This window comes from Podarcis tiliguerta (assembly GCF_965153285.1).
Source record: "Podarcis tiliguerta genome assembly, chromosome: 14".
Taxonomy (NCBI): domain Eukaryota; kingdom Metazoa; phylum Chordata; class Lepidosauria; order Squamata; family Lacertidae; genus Podarcis; species Podarcis tiliguerta.
The window spans coordinates 17,393,468-17,410,949 of record NC_139547.1 but is presented as its reverse complement, the minus strand read 5'-3'; the positions used below and the strand labels follow the sequence as shown (position 1 = coordinate 17,410,949).

Below are 17,482 nucleotides of genomic sequence, written 5' to 3'. Positions count from 1 at the left end.
GTTATGGGGGCAGGATGGGAGGGAAAGTTTTTGTCATGCGAGAGGCTTCTTTTGTTGGTCTGGCTTGTAGTGTTAGCCTGTCATTCCTTGCTTTTGAGCCAGAACTTGTTGGTGACTCAGTGGGAGCTGGTGCAAGGCAGGGGCGGAATATAAAAGGTGCTAAGATCCTGTGGGAGGAACCAGATATCACAATTCTGGTTCAGAAACCACATTAGCCAGCTATACAAAGCTTCGGGGAGGAGGATATAAAAGGTTAAGGATGGCCTAACTCTTCAAGGTGTGTGTGGGGGGGAGAGACTGCCTTTCCCTGGGGGTTGAGGAAGAAGGGGTTGTAGCACTGAGGGCTGTCTTGTCACCAACGTTATTATTTTTAGTCACTTTATCATTTAAATTTATATATTGCATACGTGCCAAAATGGCTTCTAAGGTGTTTACAATAATAATAAAAAAACATACATGATTAAAATACACAAGAAAACATCCTTCTTTAAAATGTACAATGAAATAAGCCACTCGAAAAGCATAACAATTCACACAACAAGTTCAGAAGGTCAAGTTCAGGGGTATGCTTGTCCTAAACAGAGCCGGCGGCATGCCAATGGTGATGGGCAGGATGGACTTAGCAGGAGTTAGGGCAGTAGTAAAGAGTGTGAGTGCAAGGGAGAGACTATCTGAGATTAGTGACAACTGGCTGGCTAAATCCCTGCCTGATATACCTGACATTCTTGCTAAGTTAAGATTGTGACACAATCCCTGCCTTATTGCTGCTGTGGGCTAAGTGGAGCTTATGCTTATCGCTTAATTCTGGGGGTCGTCTTGTGTAAGGCTTTCCTTGAACTATTAACGATTCCTGGGGAGAGAAAGAGGATGCCATTCTTCCCATCGTGGTATGCATGCTACTGTTCTGTTCTCCTCTTCTCTTCCAGATCTATTGTTCTTGTGTGTACTAGAGACCCTGCCAAAGTCATGGGAACCTCTTTAATGCCTGTGTTCACCACGTTAGGTGCTGCAAAGCCGATTGCGTTCCACAAAAAAGGTGACTATATGAATTATGTGACTTTACATATGGTGAAATACCTCGGGTTAAGTATTTAATTCGTTCCAGAGGTCTCTTCTTTCTTCTACCTACCTAGTTCTTGATCCACAAAAGTACTTTGTCTCCTATTCCACAACTTCTGGAAGCAGAGAGTAAGAAGAAATGGACAATACTCCCAATGGAGGAATGTATAATGTGTCTAGAACATGGATTGCTTTTTAACTTGTTTGTAAATGATCTCATGCTTTAAAAGAGGATTATACAAATTCGTGGAGGATGAATGCCTGCTAGCCATGATGGCCTCCAGAGTCAAAGACAGTGTGTTTCTGAATATCGGTTGCTGGAAACCACAGGAGGAGAGCGCTCTTGAACTCAGGTCCTGCTTGCAGGCTTTCCTTGGGCATCTGGTTGGTCACTGTGAGAACAGGATTCTGGACTAGGTGGGCTGCAGGCCTGATAGAACAGGTTTTTCTTGTGTTCTTCTCTGTTAGATGTATGGTGCAGATGTAGCCTTTGTCACCTTCCATTTAAAAAAACAATAATTTCAGTATAATGGGAAATTCTGTAGTTCAGAAGCAAGTATGTAAGAAAAGGTGACATGGGCTTTTTGTGGTTGTGGTTCAGTATTGATCCTGTTTAGTGAAAACCATTTCCAAAGTGCATGGAGAGCATTTTTAAGTGACCTTTTATTCTTCACTGCTCAAGGTTAGAAACAGACGTTTCGGGAAATCAGACACATGTCCTTGTTCAGCTGTATCCTTGAAGCTGTTTTGGTAGAGGCTCGTTTTCAGACCCAAAAGGAACAGATAAGTTTCAGATTACTCCAGATGGAATTGGCTAGCCTTGACTGCCGGGTGCTTGACAATGATGGCTGTCACTGCTGGCTTCAGTGAAGTGATTGTTCCAAGGTTTGGTGCCACACTGGTTGCACTCGGCTCCCCAAAGGTAAACCAGAAGATGAGGCTTGATTTGCTGATTCAGATAAAGTCCATCTAATAGACAAACTATAGGGACGCGGGTGGCGCTGTGGGTAAAAGCCTCAGTGCCAAGGGCTTGCCGATCGAAAGGTCGGCGGTTCGAATCCCCGCGGCGGGGTGCGCTCCCGTTGCTCGGTCCCAGCGCCTGCCAATCTAGCAGTTCAAAAGCACCCTCGGGTACAAGTAGATAAATAGGGACCGCTTAGTAGCGGGAAGGTAAACGGCGTTTCCGTGTGCTGCGCTGGCTCTCCAGATGCAGCTTTGTCATGCTGGCCACGTGACCCGGAAGTGTCTCCAGACAGCGCTGGCCCTCGGCCTCTTAAGTGAGATGGGCACACAACCCTAGAGTCTGTCAAGACTGGCCTGTACGGGCAGGGGTACCTTTACCTTTAATAGACAAACTGATGCCTACTGAAGTTCCTAAGTACACCATGAAGGCAATGGGTCTCCCCTATTTTGTTGTTGTTTAGTCGTTTAGTCGTGTCCGACTCTTCGTGACCCCACGGACCAGAGCACGCCAGGCACTCCTGTCTTCCACTGCCTCCCGCAGTTTGGTCAAACTCATGCTGGTAGCTTCAAGAACACTGTCCAACCATCTCGTCCTCTGTCGTCCCCTTCTCCTTGTGCCCTCCATCTTTCCCAACATCAGGTTCTTTTCCAGGGAGTCTTCTCTTCTCATGAGGTGGCCAAAGTATTGGAGCCTCAGCTTCAGGATCTGTCCTTCCAGTGAGCACTCAGGGCTGATTTCCTTAAGAATGAATAGGCTTGATCTTCTTGCAGTCCATGGGACTCTCAAGAGTCTCCTCAAGTTCTCTGTGATGGAGGTGGCAGCATGGCAGAAACTTAGTGCCCCATTGCAGAATGAACAGGGGCAGGGGCTCAACTATATCAGGGCTGAACCTCAGCACATTTCGAAGCAATACCTAAAGAGGGATACCTCCCTTCAGACCATTAATAAGAGTCTCAAATGACCCAGCTGCATCACTGTTCAGAAATACACTGAGTCCATTATCATGTCACAGTAAACCTTAGATAATGGCTTGCTGTGAACGTGTCAGTCTTGAGAAACAAGTCACTACCCCTGACTTCCTGTTGCACCCAAACTTGGGGAGTCAGGATTATTTTACTCAAACAAGCCATGATCTGCAAACTAGGCATATTCTCATATTGCCTTACTAGGTGGAACTGAATATAGGAGTAACTCAGGAAAGTAAGTGCACCTGGGCTTTTATAATAAGGAGGACTCTCTTGTCAACAACTCACTTTCCAGTCTAGTCACCTGAAGAGTCAGGAAGTTGAAGTCCCTTATCACTAACCTGTGTCCCGTCCGTCCGTCCGCCCCCCCGTTGTTGGACTACAACTCCCATAATTCCTGACTACTGACCTTGCTAGATGGGAGCTGTAGTCCTACAACATCTGGAAAGCCACAAGGTCCTTACCATTGCGCTAAAGCTACAAAACCGTTTAGGGCAAGCCTTACGTATCTGTGGCGTTTAGGAACCAAAAACTGCCTCTTCATCTCTCTGCTTGTCCCTCAGGCCAAACTGCAAAGATATGCTGAAGCATCCTTCCCTGACATTCCAATCTGCAGCGCTTTTTCTTTTGAAGTTCAAGTGCACAAGTGGAGTACATCCCAGGGGTCATGTAGGGACAAGAACATGTTAGGCCCCTCACTATTGCAATTGGAGAAAGGCGGTGCAGAGTTTAGTTTAATTTTCTGAGTTTTGTTCTGTTTTCATTGCAAAATAGGACTGGGCATTCAGTTTGAAAGGGATGTGATAAATCCAGTGGCGTAGTGTGGGGGGTGCAGGGGGGGCCGGCCGCAACATCTGGGGGTTAGGGTTAGGGGGCGCAAATCCACAGGTTAGGGGGTGCAAATCCACGGGTTAGGGGGCGCAAATTACTTGCCTTGCCCCAGGTGCTGACAACCCACGCTACGCCACTGGATAAATCTGGCCTGATGTGCAAGCAATGCCTGCTCCTGTATTATCCTTTTACTTCGCTTGCCTTTGAACACCCTGAAAGCTGTTTTGCTGGAATCTGTTTCGAGAAGCCAGGCTGTGTGTCAGTAGGACTCTTCCTAGGCTGCAGTTGTGCAGCTGGGAATTGCTTGTCTTTTCATAGTAACAGACTCAGTAAGACCAATCCGTTCATTCTGTAAGCATCTTTATAAAATATCCCAGTGATCTCCCAACAGGTCAGAAAATCTGTCTCAGCTAGTCTGACATAAAAATGGTGCTTTAAATGGTATTTTGTGCAAAGGTAATTGGCATATATGCCTTATTGTACCTTGATTTTTTCCTACAGCAATTCAGTTGAAGAAGCAGGCAGGCGATATAGCCAAATTTCACTTCTTTTTCCTTTTTCTTGTAAAAATTGTAACACTCTTTAATTGATAATGCTGTCAGTCAGCCAGCTGCCTGTGGTTCAGCTTAGTTGCTTAAGAGGTCAACAGTGGACTTGGATTTTGTTTCCAGTCAGAGATTAGTAGCGTTGTTTTGCTTTTTGGTTCTGTGGTTTTCATTAGCACCACCCTTGGAAAGCTGATGCTATCAAACAAGAACTTCAGACTGGAATTCGGCCTGAAGTTTACTGTCATAATAAGGACGGTTGAATCTGTTGGTTTAGTTTTTTCTCAGTTTCTCATTTTTTCAGTTTTAAGTTCAGTTTGATGCATTTCCACACTGGCTTGCAAATTTATTTATTTTTTTAAAAGCCCTCAGGAAATTTTATCAGCTTTTTGACCCTAATAAATTCATTTTTGCAAGCCATTTCCCCTAATATAATGCATTTTTTGTGTTATTTTCACAAATGCAGTGCTTTTTTTTTCCTGGAGGAACACAGGGGTACACATACCCCTAAACATTTTGTGAATCTAACGGGAGAAGAAACAAATTTTTTATATATTTTTTAGTTTCTTCTCTAGCACAGTGAATTGTCAATTCCATTGCTACCCCCGATGGCGGCCTCATTTCCTATCACGGTGCTTTCTGAGTCTCAGATGGAATGAGAGTACCCCTAAACATTTTTAAGTGAAAAAAGCACTGCACAAATGTATTCATGCTTTGCCCTAGTATATACACTTTTCTTTTCTTTTTTTAAATAATATTTATTAGAAGTTTAATAATTACAGAAAAAAGAGAAAAAGAAAGACAACAAAAAACATTTAAAAATTTAACAATCAATACATCAAAGGTAAAAAGAAAAACAGAGAAAAACAGTGCATTAAAGCAACAAAAAGAACAGAAAAATTTAAAAACACATCCAATGTTTCCATATCCTTACTTTTCATTTACTTGTTTCATCAACCTCCTCACATCTCCTTTTTTTTGTATTCTAGTTGATAGCTATTTCAGCAAATCCTTTCCATCTTTCTCAAGTTTTTGTTCTATAATTAATCTTAACACAATCTAACTTTAAATTTTCCACTTTGGCCCATTGCCAATCAGTTTTCACTTAATTCCTTATAATGTTTCTGCTAAAATCATATAACTTCATTCCAGCATAGTATATACACTTTTCTTTCTCTTTGCAGCGCAAGAACAGCATTGCAAAATTCAGAGATGAGCTAATTCCGAAGGACAAATATGTTTCAGTCTGCATAACTTTGGGAAGTGTGCATTAGATAGGTTTACCTTAAAATGCGAACTGATACAAATTTCTCCCCTATGCCTAACTTAAAAAGTAGTCATGCTGAATTGCCTCTGTAATATTGCAGAATAGTTTAGGCACAGATGAGCTAATTTTGCTCCTGGCCCTTATTGATCGCCAAGCAGCTGACTGCCCTGCTTTTGCACTTGTGTGAGAGTTGTGCATTCCTACAGTATTCAGCAATACAGTGGTACCTCGGGTTACATATGCTTCAGGTTACATATGCTTCAGGTTACAGACTCCGCTAACCCAGAAATAGTGCTTCAGGTTAAGAACTTTGCTTCAGGATAAGAACAGAAATCATGCTCCGGTGGTGCGGCGGCAGCAGGAGGCCCCATTAGCTAAAGTGGTGCCTCAGATTAAGAACAGTTTCAGGTTAAGAACGGACCTCCGGAAAGAATTAAGTACTTAACCCGAGGTACCACTGTACAGTATTTTCCTTTCGGAGTGGGAATACAGAGTTTAATTTCAGGTGGGGTGGCGATTAGAAAACACATTCACAAAAAATTCCTTTGTAAGCAAAAGGTGCTGGACTTGTGGTAGGCGACGCTTTCCCCAGCAGTGCATAAATTCCTCAACACGGTGTTAGTGGGGCAATGTCACTCACGACTCTGAGAGCGCTTGGAGGAGGGACCACAGAGAAGGGGTGTTTAAACTTTCCCCATAGTCCACATTCCATCCTAGACAAATTCCTGTCTGGATCATTGCAGTCAGGCTGATTAAAAACCCATCCCCTGCCAGTTTGAAGGTGTGTGGTGGTATTTGCCCTCACACTTGTTAATTACATTGTCCTACACTTTTGAAAGGGGCTGCCACATTCCACATTCGAGTGATAATAGGAGGAGGAATGCTTTCCGTATAATTACAAAATCGGGTTTTCGCCATCAGTGGATTCAATGGGTTAGATTGGCATCCAACCAATAATTGGAGTGCAGTTGCGGCAACCTGCCCGTCCCTTAGGATCGTGCCCCCCCCCCCGGCCATCATGCACTGGAGTTCGTAACAGTGGTCCAAATATGCAGATCCCATTGTACCGTGGGGTTTTGCAACGTTCCAGTCATATTAATTCTGGCCTGTTTGCGGTATGTTGGATCACTTGCAAATCGGAATTCCCAATATAGGAGCAACAGGGAAGGCATGGCAGTGCTGACCAAAGCAATCCTGATCTCCCTCTGTGCTTTGGCACAGAGCTGTCTTTCAAAACCTGTATGTCAATAAGTATCCCGATTTCAGTAGTGTGTGAAGTTCTTAGTGTTAGCAGTCAAAGACATCTAGGTATGCTTTCTCCTCTGGAGGTCTTCGGGGCGATTTCCTACCTCTCAAGATAACCTGTGGAAATTGAGAAGTTCATGATATCAGGTTGCAATTGTGGGGCACTCTTCTAGAGAAGAGTCCTTGTAAGTACATTAGGCTATTGAGTGTGGAGAACCTCATCTCCTCCAGGTGTTTGTGGACTTCAACTCCCAGCTAGCATGGACTATGGACCATGGGAGATGGGAATCCAACAACATTTAGAAGGCCTCTGGTTCCCCAGCCCTACATTAGGCAAAGCATCGGTGATAGCCATACTTGTGTTGTAGGCCATTGTGTGAAAGACGTTTTGGTCCCTCTTCCCAATTTAGTTTGGGAATGGGAGAGCATCTTAGCAACTCAGCATCTAGCAACTCAGTCTGCTAACAGCTGCATTTATATGCAGTAAACCAGGGCTGCATTCAACTCAATTCTTGTGGTAGCACAATGGGATTCTTCCCCACCGGGTGCACCAATTCTATAAGGCTGAGGTGTCTTTGACCTCCTCAGTGTTTGGGGGGGGGGGGCTGGAGGAGGCCAAGCGCGGAGCCAAGCATGGCACAAACTCCTCCTGAGTGCGAGAGAGGAGGAGCTGCCAGCCATTGAAACCTCACCATGCTGGACTCCATGCTTGGTCTCCTCCTGACAATACAACATTGTGTGTGCACCAGGTCCCCTCAATCTTGAGCACAAGGCGGCACCTCTGTTCCCCACTTTCTCCTCCCTGCTCACACCCCAACCCATTGCTCGGTCCCTGCTCCTGCCAACCTAGCAGTTCGAATGCACGTCAAAGTGCAAGTAGATAAATAGGTACTGCTCCAGTGGGAAGGTAAACGGTGTTTCCGTGCACTGCTCTGGTTCGCCAAAAGTGGCTTAGTCATGCTGGCCACATGACCCGGAAGCTCCCTTGGCCAATAAAGCGAAATGAGCGCCGCAACCCCACAGTCGGTCACGACTGGACCTAATGGTCAGGGGTCCCCTCTACCCTCTACAGAACAGATTCAGGGTGTGTGACTTGGATAGGAAAGCAGGTTGCACTTTGGAGTAGTTAGCTGAACACTTTAAAACAGAAACTAAACAAAGCTCCACACCAGGAACAGGAGTTTCTTTACGTTGCTGCTCTGCGTTTAAACATAAGCAACTATAGCAGTCAGAAAGGGATGCAGACCAAACAAGTAGTCTCCACTATAGGAAAGCCTGTGGCAAGAAGCTCTCCAAAAAGTAGTAGAAAGCCGGATGGCATTAAGACATGTGCCATGATGTCACTACATTAGTGCATGTCCTAGCCTCTGGGAAATTCCCACTGCAGGCCTCTCTGATTGGTAGTGGCAGGCAAGCTTCAGATTTGGCATGCTTCTGTCAGAGGAAAATTAAAAACAAACCAGAAATGTTGGATAACTGCTACATATATAATCAGATTATCATATGTGACAGTTTAAGATGGTTTCTGGGGCTGGTGGGCCCCCTAGAGTCTTGTGGGTCCTAATGCACAGACCCCAGATGGCCAGCATCCACAAGTGGATATTTAATTAGTAAATAAATGAGTAGGTAAATAAAGAGTGCCACTCAGATGTTAAGAAATTTCCACTAGTACTGGGATGAAAGCCAATGTGGGCAATGGACTGGTACAGGAATTGGTATGCAAACTCTTAAGAATTGATTCACTAGCACCAGGTCCTTTTATTCTGTCTGTATGATTCCATTCTTCAGATTCTGTTCAGGGGCGCTCAGATATCAGATCTGCAAGTTAACTGGCTTTAAGAAGCTTGGGCTGCAATTATGCTGAGCAATGTCCAACATAAGGGATGTTTACAGTGTGTGCATGAGTATGTGATATAGAACCTGTGTCTGCTTTTGTCCATAGCTCCTCTCAGATGCATGCATGTATTCAAAAAGGTAAATAGAAGTTGGTTGTCTAATATTTTGGTCCTGCTGTAAAATAAGGATTTTCTGCTTTGCTGTAATAAATAAAATTAGTACCCCTGTAGGTGATGATCAACTAATTTTATTATTTGGCAATATAAAAGAGTTAGAGGATATAGAAATGATAATACATCTCTTAACAGTTGCTAGCATAATAATATGCCACAATTTTGGGTGGGTGGGGACTATAAACGCCGTTGCTAAAGGATTGGATTTAAGGGTTTGATATCTGGTTCATACAAGAGTTAGGGGGAAGTATGCAACCTATTTATTTATTTATTTATTTGAAAAACTGAGTGCATTCATTTTTTTGGTATATAATGGCATAATAATTTAGAGGAATACATCTCTCTTAGTGATAATATGAACGTATAATGTAATGGTTTTATATCCATCTTTATGTCTATGTATTCTTTACTGTTTTATTTATGGGTATGGACTTTTTATGGATCTATTGTATGCATTGTTGTTTTGATATTTTCTCCTTCCATAAATATGAACCATTGTATTTATTATGAACTAAAACATAAGGTTTGAAGAAGGAAAAAAGTTGGTTATGTGTAGAACAAATCGGTTATTGATAGTTTTTTCAAGGAATTTGATCAAGACTGCACAGGAATTTGGAAAATCTAAGATTGCAAAAATTGTAAGGATTATTGTAGGTTATTTGCTTAACGGTCTGATAGTAATCGCATCCATTCTCCCCAACTCCTTTTCTCTTTCTCTCCCTCCCTCCCTCTCTCTCTCTCTCTCTCTCTCTCTCTCACTCTCTCCATCCCTACAGGTAGTTTTGCGATGCTTGGATATAAAGGAAACCCCACGCCCTACTGGATTAAAATCCACAACCACGCTGCTGATCAGAAATCCGCTTCTCTCCAATATTACGTGCCCCTGATGTTGAGAGAGTACAGATGCTCAGTTGATGCAACAAAACTTCAGGACTTTGTGAAAACCGAGGAAGGCAAAACTCCACAAAGGCTAGAAAACAAACACAACTGAACCATAGTTTGTTCATTGGCTTGCCTGTAAGGAGGGGGCATAACTCTTAGTCTTCTTGTTTTTACAAGATTGTAAAAAAACAACAAAAAAACTTTATTTTGCAGCTAATAAATATATTCTGATATGACAAAGTGGGAGGGGAAGTGTAGTTTGTGTTTGTTTGTTTTTCAGAGCCTGTACTCTTTTCGTTTCTATCCAGAATAGTGCTGTGGTTTAAGTCTGGCTGGAAGCCAGCCCTCTATCCTGGAAGCTGTGTTCTTTAATCCTAGAAATGTGGAGGTGAGGTGCAATTAGTCAGTGAAAAACAAAAATGCATTCTGCATTTGCACAGGGGCACTCTTTGTTGTTACTTCAGTGTATTCCAGGACTAAATGCTGGCATTGGCAGTCTCATTATGGGGATAGGTAATGCTAGCCCAACATATATATTTTTTAGTGTAGCACCTCTCCCTTTCTTCTAGTTGATGCGTGTTTTCTAAATGGCAAAATCAGGAAAATGGCAGCCCATCTTGTATCTGATCTTTCAATTGCTTTAGTGGAAATCCAGACTAGGGATGTCAGATAATTCTGTCAAAGACTGAAATGGGAGCAGACATTGCCGCAATGTACATGTTCGCCCAAGGTCAGGAATGGAAATTATGCAAGCAGATATGAGCAGAATTCACTATTGTTTTTTAATCCATGAACCTTAGGTAAGTAACATAACTGTGTTTGGTGGTATTCAACTATGTTTTACTTACAGTAGACCTATTATGCTCATTCATGTCAGTGGATCTACTCAGAATAAAACTTAATTGAATACCACTTGTTAGTTTTTGTATTGCCTTGGCATTCCCCTTCCATGGAAATGTGTTGAAAATTATGTCACCTTCAGCCAGAGCAGATAGCGAGACATATAATGGTGGGTTTCAGCAGAGGCTGAACTGTAGTGGAACAGAAACAGCACTGGTTGTGATGAACACAGGATAGCACAGAAATCGCTTCCTCCTTGCATCCATAATCCAGACAGTTTACATATTCTGGGCCTAAGACTAAGCTCTGATTGAGACATGCCTAGATGGAATCACTTGCAGCAGTTCCCATAGGAACTGTCCCTATAGGATTTCCTACAAAACAAAATTACTGTGTCTGGGATCCAGGCACAAAACAGTTCATCAGTGAATGGATCTAAAGCTTAATAACATACAGTATATGACAAGAACACCTTCTAAGGTGGGGAATGTCACTGTAATAATTACATTCATTGTGCTATTGGGCTGTGTGGTGTAGTGGTTAGGGTGGTACTCTAGGGAATAGGAGATCAGGGTTCAAATTATGGAACTCCCTTTGCGACCTTGGGCCAGTCACCAACCTACTTCACGGGGCTGTTGTGAGGATAAAATGAGGAGGGGGAGAACTCTGTGTGCCTCACTTTGAACTTGGAGGGATATAAATGTGACAATAAATAATTGTTGGTCTCAAGAAACCTCCGTTGGGTGTGGAGCTCCACTTGTAAAGCGAAATGGAAGGCGACAAACCCACTTACTTACTTGTTTAATCTCAGAGTAAAAGTTTCCTTTTTCCATTTAACTTGGCATGTGCTGTGCAGTGAACGATTATATAATTTTATCCATCTGCTTTGTGAATTCTGTGCTGGATTTGTAAGCGTTTCAGTCTGGAATAAATTGCCCTTCGCTGGGCTCAGGCTCCAGGTTCTTTATATATACCCCCCACCTTCCAAGGAACACGATTCTTTCCATCCCCATTTTGACTTCAGAACAACACTGTGAGGTAGTTTAGGCAGAGAGAGAAGGGTGGCTTCTTCAAGGTCACCCAGGCCCCATCGGCACTCTGCACTTTAAAGACTGTATCATACCAATTTAAACAGCCAGGGCTTCCCTTAGAAGAATCATGGGACTGGGACTTTGTTAAGGATGCTGAGAGATGTTAGGAGACATTCTATTCCACTCACAGAGCTACAGTTTTCCAGAGTAGTTTAACTGTTAAGCCTTCTTCCCAGGGAACTCTGGGAATTGTAGCTCTGTGGAGAGAATAAAGGCATCCTAATAACCCTCAGCTACTTTAACAAACTAGGGAACACAGGTGGTGCTGTGGGTTAAACCACAGAGCTTAGGACTTGCTGATCAGAAGGTCGGCGGCTCGAATCCCCGCGACAGGGTGAGCTCCCGTTGCTTGGTCCCTGCTCCTGCCAACCTAGGAGTTCGAAAGCACATCAAGTGCAAGTAGATAAATAGGTACCACTCCGGCGGGAAGGTAAACGGCGTTTCCGTGCGCTGCTCTGGTTCGCCAGAAGCGGCTTAGTCATGCTGGCCACATGACCCGGAAGCTGTACGCCGGCTCCCTCGGCCAATAAAGCGAGATGAGAGCTGCAACCCCAGAGTCGGCCACGACCAGACCTAATGGTCAGGGGTCCCTTTAGCTTTACCTTACTTTAACAAACTACCATTCCCTGACATCTCCCAAGTCTTGCGGAGAAACACCCTGGTCTAATACTGTGGTGGCTCACTGCTAGTCAGTGATAATTCTGCACTAAATGGACCAATGGTACAATTCCTATGTTCCTAACAAGATCCAGAATCATCTGCAATGTTCAGGGATTTCATTGCACATTTTAGTGGAAAATTGGTGTTGGCAGAATTATCTGAAGGGGGGCGGAACTGGTTTTGAAAACCACTGTTTTCTTTCTGGTAAGCTTATGGTCTCTTGACCCAGATGTTGTGGAACCCTGTACGTTGATTTGCATATAGAAAACGACCTTGATAGAAAGGTCTATGTTGGTTTCCAAGGCTTGTTTTGAACAAAACTGCACCCTCTATGTTCCCCCTTCCTGAGGGGGTAAATATTTTCTTCCCGTATAATTATATAGTGGGATTGTGAAGAACAACGTGAAATGGTAACTCTTGGTGAGGCTGGTGCAACACACAACTTGCTGAGTTGTGGTCACTTTTGCTGAGGTAACCAGAGTAGGGTTTCTCTCTTTTCTTTTTCAATTTTTTTTTCAAATTTTCCAAAAAATTTAAAACACAAACACACAAACAAACATACATTCTATTTAAATCCTGGTAACATTATTTAGTGACTTCCTCAAATCCCCTAGGTTGAATTTCATTATATATCATTTTAACAGTTTTCCAAACTCAATTTTCTTAAAAAATTAACTTAGTCACTTGACATCTTTCATTCTTTCAAATTTGTCTTTAAACATCTTAAATTCTATCCTTACATACTTAAATCCGAAGCCTATCTGATATTTGCAAGCTTTTCTAATTAAATTATTTTGACATATTTAGCTAAATAGTCTTTAAATTTCTTCCACAGAGTAGGGTTTCTTGAACAGGTCCCATTCTTGTAGTGGGCGGAGCCACGGATGCCATATTTGTTTTTGTACAGCAAGCTGCCTTCCACACGCAAATCAGAGATTTACACACACACCCATCCCTCCTCCACCCAGGCCAAAGCACTCAAGGAGCACACAAGAGGTATGGCCTGGGTGTCCCGAGGACTTGACAGACCTAGGGGGGCACATTTGAGCCCTGGGACAAAGGTTTCCTGACCCCTGCCTTTAAAAGACAGAGAAATATCCTGTTCATTTTAAGCTGAACTGTTGTTGGCCAAAGTTTGGCTCCCTGGTGGTGAGTAAGTTCCCCTCTTGAGCTGGCCGCCTTGCCTGCCCGCCTGACCTCATTCCACTGACTTGCTTCCAAACCACGGCACACCAATTGCTAACGCGACTCAAAAGTGTGTCAAATAAAACAGGGTTCCTTTTCCCCCCTGAGTGCTGTGTGGCAGAAGGACACCTGAGAACTGCCAGAAAGGAAACAGATTGAGGAAGGGAAGAAGAACCCAAGAGAGATTTGCTGAACAGCAGGTAAGGGAGCTGTTTTTCTTCTTCTTTTCTCCCCTTTAAAATATTTTTAGAAAGCTATCAGAGGAGACCTTGGACATATGATAACCCAAGACATTTTGCATATTTGCACTCCAGGCTTAATACTGCTGTTATATCAGCTTCCTATTTCGTACACTGTGAGCTACGATAGCCCAGCAGTAATTGCATATCCATCACAATAAATGTGTCACTGCTGACAGAAATGTGAATTCCTAAATGTACCGTATCTCGGGAGTATTTAGAGGTGGTGGAAACCAAACGATGTAGTGCACAGAATATGCATTCTTCAAATACTTCTGTGCCCACTATGAATATATACCACTTTTATACCTGTTTTGACTTTTTGCGCCTTTGGCCAAAGAAAATCCTTGGTATTCTTATCTGGGAAGGGTGCTGCTTGATTTGCAGCAATTAGCAGCTGTCGTTGATTGTTTTTAAACTCTGTGGCCTGAAAAGCTTCAGCTGCGGGTTTCTGCAGAGAAAAGCTCTTATAATAAAGGTCAAATGCAAGCAAGTTTTCTTCACTGAACTGGGTACCTAGCTCCCAAGCCAGGTAAGTGAGGCAGCCTGGCTGCACTGTACACTAAAAGGAATTTGAAATTCTACACCAAGAAATCCTGAATTCTGTGATCTCTGTGTTCAAATGATTCAGATGAGTTTCGTAACATCCTGTAGAATTCTGCTTGTGTTTGTCATGGGGAGAGCTGAGCAAATCTGTCAATTTTGGTTCTTCTCAGTTTCTCATTTCCCCCCGTTGAGATGAAATCCAGGTCTCCACATTTCCAGATCATTTTGTGATTTATTTACTTTTCTAATTCCTCATGAAAATTCATCAGCAGTTTTGTGTAAGTTTCTCCTAAAGTATATATTTTTGTAAGCAATTTTGCCCAATGTGCACATTTTTGCAAAGCATTTCCCCCTTAAAGTTTATATATTCCTAATATAATGCATTTTTGAAACTTATTTCCACATATGCATACTTTGCCATTTTTTTAAAAAATGTGCCTTTTGTGCACATTACTTGACTGAAGAAGCGCATTGCAAAATTCAGAGGTGTGAATTTTGAAGAACAGCTGTGTTCCATTCTGCGTATTGTTTCAGAAAGTTCAAATTAGGTAAATTTGCCTTTAAATAGGCACTGAATTGAATTTCTTCCCCCATCTCTATCATGGTAGGATGCAGAAAACTGTAGGTTGTAGGAGCTCTACTATTGGACATAGGGCTAAAATGTGCTCAGTCTCTCCTGAGTTCTGAGGTTCCTTCAGACATTGCCCACATGCTTTCAAGCCTACGTCCATAGCCTTGAGGACCAGAAGTGTTGTTTTTTTAAGGAAACAAAACCTAGAGGTGCTTAGAATGCTATATTTTGCATCTAATAACCAGTTTCATGCAACTGTAGAAAACCCACAAACCTGCCAATTACTTATTTCCTTGTCACATGGCAACCAATATGAGCAGCTCCAGATTTTTGCCTACATGTTTCCAAGAAGACATTTTTTGTTGCTACCATCATGTCAGGGAGCATAACGATTTTATCCTAACCCTGACACAGAAATTGATTTTTTGTTTTTAAGGTGGAAGCAGCGGGGAGGAGAGAAATCATACTTAAACAAAGCACTCCTGGGTTTAAACTGAGACAAAACTGTTCCAAAGCATATTTTGTGATAACAACCCCCTTTTTTTGCTATGTCTGAGAAGCCTGCCCTCCACTCACCAGTGTGATAATGCCCTAAAATTTCCTTCCAAGGCAAAGGCAGAAGAGCTGGCAGCTCAGAAGCAGAAGGAACAATAAGCTTGACCTTCTGGAAAATTACATATGGACTAAATCCTCCCGAAAAGAGGGGGGAGGCCAGGTGAGGTGAGCCACACGTAAACAAGGCTGGTGCCACCAAGGCACAAAGGAAAACAACCAGGGCCCCACCCTCCTTCATAAAAGCAAGCAGTTGCAGGAGCAGGGAATGGCAGATGGGTTCAGCTGCTAACCTGCTGGGCCACTGCTGGAAAGGCAATTGTTGGGCCGAGTAGGAAAAAATAATCTCTTGATCCACAAAGAATCGATGGAGGAAGCCCAAATGCAGCTGAGCTGTCAGGAAGAGCACAGGTACTCTTCAAGCTGTTACCTGTCTGTCTGCAATGAATTTGATTTTCTGGCTAGATTAGGACTGTGTCAGGCTTCTGATCTCCAGAAGTTTTTGTTTTTATCTTAGCCACGGATGGGAATCCATTGGTGCCAAGTTAGGTAGGGGTCAGGGATAAAGTTGATCAGCTTTCGTTTAAAGCCAAATTGATCAGAATTGATCAATACACCACCTTGCAGAGTTTGCACTTCTCTGAATTTTGCAATGTTGTTCTCCAACCAAATGCATGTAGTAAGGGGAACTGTGCATAAAAATATGCTCTGGAAAATAACATACAATAATGTATTCTATTAGGATTAATTGCTTGGGGGGGAATGTGTACCTTTGTCAAAACTGCATACAGGAATGTACTTATTAGGAGAATTCACGCATTCGGAAAAAATGTTGGTGAACACTCGTGTTTTTTGTAAAAAACAAAATGTGAATTGCTGCGGTAATGTGCAGACCTGAATTTAACATGCGTTAAATGAGAAACTGCGTGAACCAAAATGGACAGATCCTTCCACCCCACGTGCCAAAATTGTCTTTTGGAGCCCAGCATGTATGGGCCTAGATAATATCCATGGTCTGATGCAAGACACATCCAGGGCAGAACATATTCTGCTTCTGTTTGAACAGCTGCATCTCCCCCAGTACTGGTTGGCTAAAGTAATTTGAGCAAGTGAACTCAGGTTAATTGGTTTAATTTTAAAATCAAAGCTTATTGCCAATGCGTTTTTTGTTTGATATTGAAGAATTCAGAGCAAACCTATTGAGCACCCACTTTCCCTGAATAGCTCAAATCCGGCAGATGTAGGGGAAGGAGGACAGGAACCATCACATTTGGGTGCTATGGGTTTTTAATTTATACAATTAACCCTGCTAATTTGTCCTTCGGAATAGGGACAGGGTTGAGATCTCACGCTGCAGTCGTTTTATATCAGGAGATTGACACCTGCAGTAAACAGCTGTTGAAGGTTCCTGACTAACTGCTTCCTGTATCTACTTTTAGCATTGTCTGCTAATATTTGCTCTTTGGACAGATCCCAACAGCTGGGAATCTTTTCAAAGCGAGCCTCTAGCCAGAATAAGAGATGTAAATCCCACTCTCGCTGTTGCCAAACAGCTTTTTAATGGCTAAGTTTTGCTTTCTTTCTGCCGAGTAGAGAATTTGCAGCTGGAACTGGAGAGGCCTTCAAGATTTTCACTGTGCTGGCTGCATGATAAGCCTGCCACTTTTTTCTTTTTAAAAAAACCTTTTAAAGTGCTGCCTTGGAGGCAGAAATTAAGCTGATGCTGCTTTCCATATCGCTGCATTTCCATGCTGGAAAATGCACCGCTCTCTGCCTCCCGAGAAGCTAAAGGTACAGCTCCCACAACAGCTACATTCTACTTTCACTGTGGGAGTGAATATACCTGTTGCTGGAAATCAGAGTGCAGAAAATGCTGTTGCACTCAGATCCCACTTGCGGGCTTCCGTTGACAACAGATTGGCTACTGTGAGACTAGACAGGCCATTGGCCTGATGTAGCAGGCCTCTTTTCGTATTGTTATGATGCTGCATTCATCCCCTCACTCTTGCCATGGTTTGCATGCTTGGAGAA

The 17,482-nt window shown here is 43.0% G+C and overlaps 2 protein-coding genes across 9 annotated transcripts in view; both read left to right on the top strand.

Annotated features, from left to right (window-relative positions):
* The window catches only part of LOC310663668 (cell surface hyaluronidase CEMIP2-like), a 98,032-nt gene extending 88,025 nt beyond the window's left edge, over positions 1 to 10,007 (top strand). For all 3 annotated transcript variants that reach the window (XR_014504563.1, XM_083411801.1, XM_083411802.1), the window contains 2 exons: positions 927 to 1,036; positions 9,662 to 10,007. Coding sequence is in view for 2 of the 3 variants with exons in the window: in XM_083411801.1 (XP_083267927.1) it covers positions 927 to 1,036; positions 9,662 to 9,876 (325 nt within the window). In the remaining variant the exon portion in view is untranslated. The remainder of the gene's footprint in view (positions 1 to 926; positions 1,037 to 9,661) is intronic.
* The window catches only part of CEMIP (cell migration inducing hyaluronidase 1), a 168,265-nt gene that overhangs the window by 67,514 nt on the left and 83,269 nt on the right, over positions 1 to 17,482 (top strand). The window contains exon 1 of one of the 6 annotated variants that reach the window (XM_083411835.1): positions 13,196 to 13,743. The exons of 3 other annotated variants lie outside the window; for them this stretch is intronic. Coding sequence is in view for 1 of the 3 variants with exons in the window: in XM_083411830.1 (XP_083267956.1) it covers positions 15,819 to 15,862 (44 nt within the window). In the remaining 2 variants the exon portion in view is untranslated. Of the gene's footprint in view, positions 1 to 13,195; positions 13,744 to 13,769; positions 15,863 to 17,482 lie in introns of those variants that run through there. 2 more of the 6 variants (XM_083411830.1, XM_083411834.1) reach the window with 2 other exon arrangements.